General features: G+C 43.9%; 1 protein-coding gene across 1 annotated transcript in view; it reads right to left on the reverse strand.

The window, feature by feature from the left end:
- The window catches only part of DAGLB (diacylglycerol lipase beta), a 56,356-nt gene extending 50,753 nt beyond the window's left edge, over positions 1 to 5,603 (reverse strand). The window contains exon 1 of the mRNA XM_069084917.1: positions 5,351 to 5,603. Coding sequence (XP_068941018.1) covers positions 5,351 to 5,445 — 95 coding nt within the window. The 5' untranslated portion in view covers positions 5,446 to 5,603. The remainder of the gene's footprint in view (positions 1 to 5,350) is intronic.
- Between the last annotated feature and the right edge of the window lie 2,706 nt (positions 5,604 to 8,309).

Below are 8,309 nucleotides of genomic sequence, written 5' to 3' on the forward strand. Positions count from 1 at the left end.
AAAAAAGAGCCATACCTCAATAAATGGTCAAAGGATATGAAGAGGCAGTTTTCAAAATAATCGAGGCAATCTAGTCATATTAAAAAAATGCTCTAAATCACTACTGATGAGAGAAATGAAAATTAAAACAACCTCACACCTGTCAGACTGACTAATATGACAGAAAAGGAAAATGACAAATGTTGAAGGGAATGTGGGAAAATTAAAGTACTAATGTACTACTGGTGAAGTTGTATATGGATTCAACCATTTTGGAGAGCAATTTGGAACTATGGCCAAAGAGTTATAAAACTGCATACCCTTTGATCCAGCACTGCCACTACTAGATCTGCATCTCAAAGAGATCATAAAAAATGGAAAAGGACCCACATGTACAAAAATATTTATAGGGGTGGCTAGGTGGTGCAGTGACTAGAGCACTGGCCCTGGAGTCAGGAGGACCTGAGTTCAAATCTAGCCTCAGACACTTAATACTTTCTAGCCCTAAGCAAGTCACTTATCCCCAGTTGCCCTGCCTTCCCCCCTCCAAAAAAGCAAAAAACAAAAATATTTATAGCAACTCTTTTTGCGGTGGCAAAGAATTAGAAATTGAGGGTATGCCCATCAATTGGGGAATGGCTGAACAAGTTGTGGTATATTAACGTAATGGAATACTATTGTGTAATAAGAAATGATGCGCTGGCAGATTTCAGAAAAACCTGGAAAGACTTATATGAACTGATGCTGAGTGAAGTGAGCAGAACCAGAACACTATATCTAGTTAACAGCAACACTATGATGATCAACTATGACAGACTTAGTTCTTCTCAGCAATACAATGATCCAAGACAATTTCAAAAGAATCATGATGGAAAATACTATCCACATCCAGAGAAAAACCATGGAGTCGGAATGCAGATCAAAACATATTATTTTCACTTTTGTTTTTTTCTTTCTTGTGGTTTTTCCCTTTAGTTCTGACTCTTCTTTCACAACATGGCTAATGTGGAAATATGATTAATATAACTGTACATGTATAAACTTTATCAGACTGCTTGGTCTCTTGGGGAGAGAAGAGAGGAGGGAGTGAGGGAGAAAAATTTGGAACTCAAAATTTTATTAAAAGTAAACGTTGAAAACTATCTGTACATGTAATTGGTAAAAACTAAAATACTATTACATGCAGGGAAAAAAGAAATGATGAGCAGGATGTCTCAGGAAAACATGGAAAGATGTACATGAACTGATGCAAAGTGAAATGAGCAGAACCAGGAGAACACTGTACACATATACAGAAATACTGAATGATGATCTACTATGAATAACTCAGCTCTTCTCAGCAATACAATGATCCAAGACAATTCTGTAGGACTTGCGATAAAAGATGCTTTCCATCTCTAGAGAAAGAACTGGTAAAGGCTGAATGAAGATCAAAGATACTTTTTCTTTATTTTTCTTCAGGTTTTTTTTGTCTGTTTTCTTTCACAGAAAGACTTACACAGGAATGTGTTTTGCATGACTATATATATATATATATAACCTCTGTCAAAGTGCCTGCCTTCTCAATGGGGGTATGGGGGTGGTGGTGGTGGAAGAGAATGGGAATGGAATTTGAAGATCTTCTCTGCCCCTTAATAGACCTAGCAGAGTTTGAAGACCTCCCCCGCTTTGAAAGTAAACTCTTTCCCCTAATAGGCTGAATGTAGTCACATGGAGCCTGTGGTGGGAGGAGTTTGCTGAAGGGAAGCAGAGCCCACAGATGGAAGGAGAGAGGTTTGTGAGTAAATATTAATCTTGTATTGGTTTGTGTGAAGGTTAAAGGATGGTGTGGCTCTCAGTGTTATTTATTATGGCTTCTTAATATCTTTGGTACCATGATGGAATCAGCTTACTGGTCTTGGGATTCATTTTTCTGCCATCTAAATAAATGCTTCAGTTCTGTCTTCTATATGGAGAGTTTGGTATATTTTGGTGATAGAACATCGTGTTATATTTATAGTCATGGTCTTGAGTGTGATCATGGGTGCTGTAAATATTACATTGGCTCTATGGGGGATGGGGAGAGACAGAATTTGGAACTCAAAATTGGAAAAAAATGTTAAAATTATTTTTATATGTAACTGGAAAAAAATAAAATATTAAATAAGAAAAAAAGGAATGGTATAAGATTTACCATCAAAGGCCCTTCTGTAAAGATCCCTTGTCAAGCAAGTCACTTAACATCTCTGAGTTTCAGTAAACGAGGGGGTTGAACAAGATAAAAGTCTATAGTCCCATCTAGCTCTAAATCTATGATTCAGAGTCAAGTTCCTCATCTGTAAAAGGAGGATAACAATAATACTGGCAGCACCTGTCTCACTGAATTGTTAAGGAATAATAGGTCTAATAGATATAATATATAAATAATCATAGGTATAATAATCAAGTGGCAAAAGGCAGTCCTTGCCTCCAAGACATTTACACTTTGCATATCCTATCTTAGGTTCCCAAAGTGGGTGATACTGCTCCCTGGGAATGATAGGGGTTGGAGGTAGGGTAGCTGCTGGTGCAACTGGGAGGCACTGAATAAAAATGAGGGGGCTGTAGAAGCATAAAGAATAAAATTTTGAAAAACCACTCATACATGTTTCATCTGTTGTGTAAAAGAGTTAAAAGTTGTAATGATTACATTATTTTCCAAATAAACACACAAAATGCAAGTTATAACCAGTCAGGGGTCAAGTCCACTGACATTTGCCAAGCAAGTGTTGGCAGGCTAGCGTGTAGAGCCTTGTCAGAAGTCCAGCATGCATTGGCAAGAATATATACATGTAGGGGCGGCCAGGTAGCATAGCGAGTAAGAGCACCGGCTCCAGTGTTGAGAAGACCTGGAGATCGAATCCCGGGCACAGACACTTAGCACTCACCCAGAAACACCTGGCTCTGTAACCTTGAGCAAGTTGCTTAACCCTAATTGCTTAGGGGTGGCCAGGTGGCTCAGTGAGTAAGAGCACTGGTTCCAGTGTCGGGATGACCTGGATCAAATCCGGGCTCAGATACTCAGCACCACACCCAGAAATAACTGGCCAGGTAACCTTGAGCAAGTTACTTAACCCCGATTGCTTTAAAAAAAAAATGTACATGTAATGACTTGTTTACACTATGATACTATATGGTTACATGAAGCAACATTGTGCCATCAAAATTTTAATGCAGGAAAAAATCCACAAATTTACAATAAATTGTTAAATGTAAGATGCATCATTTTTTTTTTAAATATTTTATATTTATTTTGAAATAATGCAAATTTTTTTAAAAGTTAAAGGGTTAAAGAAAGTAGAATTCCAGGGGAACACTGAGTAATTTTTTTTTTTAATGGGGCAGTAGGGCAAATAAGTTTGGGAACCTCTGCTGTAGATACAAAGTTTTGCATGATGTCTTCTGACCTCCTTCAAGACAACTTAAATTCTACCTTTTGCAAGGTAACTTTCCCAGTGTACCTTCCCACCACATCACTTTCCTTATACACTATACATCTTGTATATTTTGTAAGTACATAATTGTGTGTGTTGTCTTTTGGCTTTCTTCAAGACTTAAATCCCACTTTCTGCAAGCAGCCTTTCCCAGAGGTCCCCTCTGCCTCTCCTGCCTGTCTTCTGAGATCAACTCCCATTTATAGTATATAAAGTAATAAAGCTTAATTATATACACATATACACACACACACACAGATCGAGTTAGCATTGTGCTAAACCCTGGGTTTACAAAGAAAAGCAAAAACAGCCCCTGCACCTTTATGAGCTCATAATCATAGATTATGGGACCAGTTTTTGCGTGGTATGTACATAGTCATATTCAACCCCACTTTTCATGACATCAATGGGATTTTCTTGGCAAAGAGACTACCCATTTTACAGATGAGGAAACTGAGGCAGAATTAAGTGACTTGCCAGGGGTCACACCGCTAATAAGTGCCTGAGGCTGAATTCGAACTCTGGTCTTCAGAACTCTATGTCCAACACTCTCCTCTGCCACCTGTCTCCACCATTTGAATTCAAGTTCCTGGAGAGCAGGAACTATTTTTGAATTTCTTATGTATTTCTATGGCTTAGCCCTGTGCCTGGCACATAGTAGGTGTTTAAGAAATGGTTGCTGATTGATTACTGATTTAAGGGAGGGAATCTCAGAGAGAAATAGGCAGAAGTTAGGGGGGGAGCCCAGGAAAAGTTTCTTGCAGAAAGTGGGATTTAAGTCTGGAGGAAGTCAGGAGACAACAATACGAACACAACCATGCACTTAACAAAACACACAAGATATATAGTGTATATAGAAGGTGACGGGGTGGGGAGGTACACTAGGAAAGGTTTCTTGCCAAAGGTGGGCTTTGAGCTTGTCTAGAAGGCAGGGACTGTTTCTGGCCCTTTTTGTTAACCTCAAGCACTTAGTACGAGACGCCAGCCACATAACAGGAACTTAATAATTGTTGACTGACTGGCTGATAATTTATCGATTAAAGGGAGGTAATCTCAGAAGGAAGGAACAAGCAGGTCGTGGGAGAGGGGTGAAGGGAGTCCATGAAAGGCTTCTTACAGAAAGTGGAATTCAAGCTAAGTCTTGAAGGATGCCAGAAGGCTCACAGATTTAAGAAAGAGAAGGAACCTTATCGGTCCCCTCACTTGAGAAGGAAACTCAAGCCCAGAGAAGGTAATCGACACCCAGAGCAATGAAACAGCACGAGGCAGATTCGAACTCAGGGTTCCTCCCCACCCCCCCCACCCCCGGATTTCAAGTCCAGTGTTCGGTGCCCCCCGAAGCCTTTAAAGTGCAATAGGAGCAAACAAGAACTGGTCATCACAACCACAATCCTCCGGCTCCTCACCAGCTCCCGGCCTGAGGGGAGTTATGGGGGGGAAAAGAGGGAATTTCTCCTTCCCTTCTGACGGGGGGGGGGTAAACGGGAATCCAGGGGGGAAGGGGAGGAGTGGTCTAAGGAAGAGAGGAGAGGAATCCCCCCCTTCCTCCCAGGGGAAGGGATTAATGGAGATGAGAAGGGGTGATTTATATGAGGAGAAAGAAGAAAAGGGAAGGGAGGAAGGAACCCCCGCCCCCATGCCTTCTGCTCAGGGGAGGGGGTTCAGGGTGCTACACACCGTACCAGGGGAGGGGAGATGGTTAATAGTGGGCGGGGAGGAGGAAGAGGAGGAGGGGTTTAGGGAGGAGGGAGGAGGAGAGAAGGAAGACTAAGGAAAAGGGGAAAGATAATCCCCCTTCCTCCCGGGGGCGGGGAGAGGAGATGTGGCTCGGAGAGCCTAGGGGAGAAGGCTGATGCGGCCGCTGGGGATGGGAGTCGGGCGAGTGTCTGTCACAGACCCGGACCGCGGCACTCACTCACCAGGCCACCCGAAAGAACAGCTCGAAGGCGCCCGGGAAGACCAGGTCGTCGCTGGCTATGGCCCAGCGCCGGCCGAACAGCACCATCCCGGGCATCGTGGGAGCGCGTCGTGGGCCCCCCGGCTTCCCACCCAACAGCCACCGCAGTCGCCCGCCCCTCCCGGCCTTCCCTGTTTCCCCCCCACCGCTGCAGGCGCGCGACTACACGCTTCCCCGGGAGCCCGGAAGCCGCCCCCGCCCGGCTTCCGGATCTACCGGCACTCCGAGAGTTCCGAATGGATAGAGATCCGGGACCTGGATGACCCCCACTGCGCATGCTCCCTGGCTCGCCTACTCACCTTTCCTCTCGCCCCCTCCCCCCACACACCTCCTGATCCTCCTCTAGGGCTCCGGCGGCCAGGCTCCTGTGCTTTACATTCGGCTGGTTGCTCCTGGCTGTGGGAGGGCAGAGGTCTCCCGGCTTTTTATTATCAGAACCTGGGGTCTCTCTCCCCGCCCCCCGTTTTCTCAAATAGTCGGCGAAAATTAACAAATGCTTCACTGGGGCAGCTAGGTGGCGCAGTGAGTAAAGCGCCGGTCCTGGAGTCAGGAGGACCCGAGTTCGGTTCTAGCCTCAGACACTTAACACCCACACAAAAAAAAAACTAGCCATGTAACCTTGGGCAAGTTACTTAACCCCAATTGCCCTCCAAAAGGCAAAAAAAAAAAAATAAGTGAAAATAAATTAAAATATAATAAGACATTTTAGGGGTGGCCAGGTGGCTCAGCGAGTAAGAGTACCAGTACCGGATGACCTGGATCAAATCCGGGCTCAGATACCCAGCACTACACCCCGAAATAACTGGTCGTGTAACCTTGAGCAAGTTACTTAACCCCAATTGCTTAAACCCCCCCCCCTCAAAAAAAAAAATGTTTCACTGACCAACCGGAGCAGGGAAGCTTCCTTTCCAGATCGCAATAAACATTAAGAAGCCTTTCATGGACTCTCTCTCTCCCCTCACCCCTCTCCCACGAACTGCTTGTTCCTTCCTTCCGAGATTACCTCCCTTTAATTGATCAATTATCAGCCAGTCAGTCAGTGAATCTTAAAACAGAAGTGGGAATGTAAACTAAAAATATGTTTAATAGTTATTCTTCAAATGACACTCCTTGCTCAGATTGGGTTGGGGGGGGAGGGGTTGTCTTTGTATCCCTGGCACTTAGCACCGGGCCTGGCACAGAGCAGTCTCTTAATGTTTATTGCCCGACTACCCAGTGTGATCTGGGAAGGAAGCTTCCCTGCTCCGGTTGGTCAGTGAAACATTTGTTAAACGTTACTGTGCTCAAAGCAGAGGCAGCTTGGTGTTCAGAGGAGAGAGTGTTGGGCCTGGAGTGAAGAAGACCCGAGTTCAAATCCGGCCTCAAAACTAGTTTGTCACCCTGGCCGAGTCACTTAACTTAAGCCACTGGGGAGGCGAATGGCAAAGCAGTCCATTATCTTTGTCAGGAAGACACCAAGGGGTCACAGAATGAACTTCATCAACAGCATCGAGCTATGGGCTGGAGATACAGAGAAAGACAAAAACCAGGGTCCCTACTTTCAAGAAGGTCACATTTGAATGGAGGAGACAAGATACAGCAGTATTTATACAAAATACAAGCTTCACTAACTTAATTGCAGTGAGACTTGTAGTCTCAGATGGAAGGGACTAGCACTAGGCAGTTGTTTTCATTTTGGGGAAAACAAGGAAAAGCCTGCAGTTTAAGGTAAACCTACGTGTGGTTTGGCTGCCAGTCTCATAACTTATGATCTACTCAGTTATCTTCTCCCAAGACAAGAAGTTCCACCTCAAACTTACCAGACTGGCAAAGAGGATGAAAGAAGACATTTACAAATATTAGAGGCGCTGTGGGGAAAATGGTCTATTGTTAGTAACTGGATTGGTCCAGCCATTTTGAAATATAGGTTGAAATTCTCTGCCTTCCATCATCACCTCAGCTTGATTTGACTCCACAGAACATCATGGCACACTCTCTGTAAACTGATCACCTGAAATCTCTCCTTTCTGACCAGAGGACATGCATTTAACTCCTCCTACAATCTTCCTTTATGGAAGATTGAGATCTGAATTTCCAGGTAATTCTCCATTAAACATCATGTCCCCTATTCCTTTCCCCCTATCCTCCCCTGCACCCCTTCCCATTTTCAGCTTCCTTTTGTGTGTCGTCTTCCATATTCAAATTGTAAACTCCTTGAGGACAAGACCTTTCTTTTTCTTATTTGTACCTGCAATGCTTAGCATAGTTCCTGGAAGATGGTAGTTTAAACGCTAGTCAAGGCAGCACACCTAAAGGTTGCTACTGTGAACAATTTTAAGGGTCTAATCACAAGGTATAATGAACACTCTATTGAAAACTAAACCTCATTCAAGAAACTAAAGCATTCACAATTCATAAAAACATAATTTATTACTAAGGTGGCGACATAGCCTTAAACAAAACATAGCATTCAGTATATATGTAACACAGCACACAGTATATATCATTGCATTCAGTATGTCTTATAGTATCCAAAATACAGCTCTCTGCTTCTGATCCTTGTCTCAGCTCACAGGGGAAAGGACTGCTCCACTCCAAACTCTCCCTGCTCCTGCCTGACAGCAGGCTCCAGGGACTCCTGCCCCCAGTTTCTTTCTCTGGGGAAACAAAGTTTAACAGGGCAACCACAATATTTACACACATTGCCAGCACCCATCTCAATTTACTTTCAAAGTCAGAGGCTCCTTGGTGACAGCTCTTAAAAGATGCTTAAATTAAGCCTCCTTCCCTTGGGCAGGGCTCTGCCCTTCAGCTCAGTTCACTTTCACAACCAGAAGGCTCCTTCATTGAGTCTCTGCTGCTGTTGCCACCACTAGCCTTCTCAATGCTCCACCTTCAACACTCTTTTTTTTCTTCTTCTTCATTCTCTCTTCACTCTCAAT

This window comes from Petaurus breviceps, unplaced genomic scaffold (genome assembly GCF_028583685.1).
Source record: "Petaurus breviceps papuanus isolate PSGF00001 unplaced genomic scaffold, PetGlider_PUasm1.0 175, whole genome shotgun sequence".
Classification (NCBI taxonomy): Eukaryota; Metazoa; Chordata; class Mammalia; order Diprotodontia; family Petauridae; genus Petaurus; species Petaurus breviceps.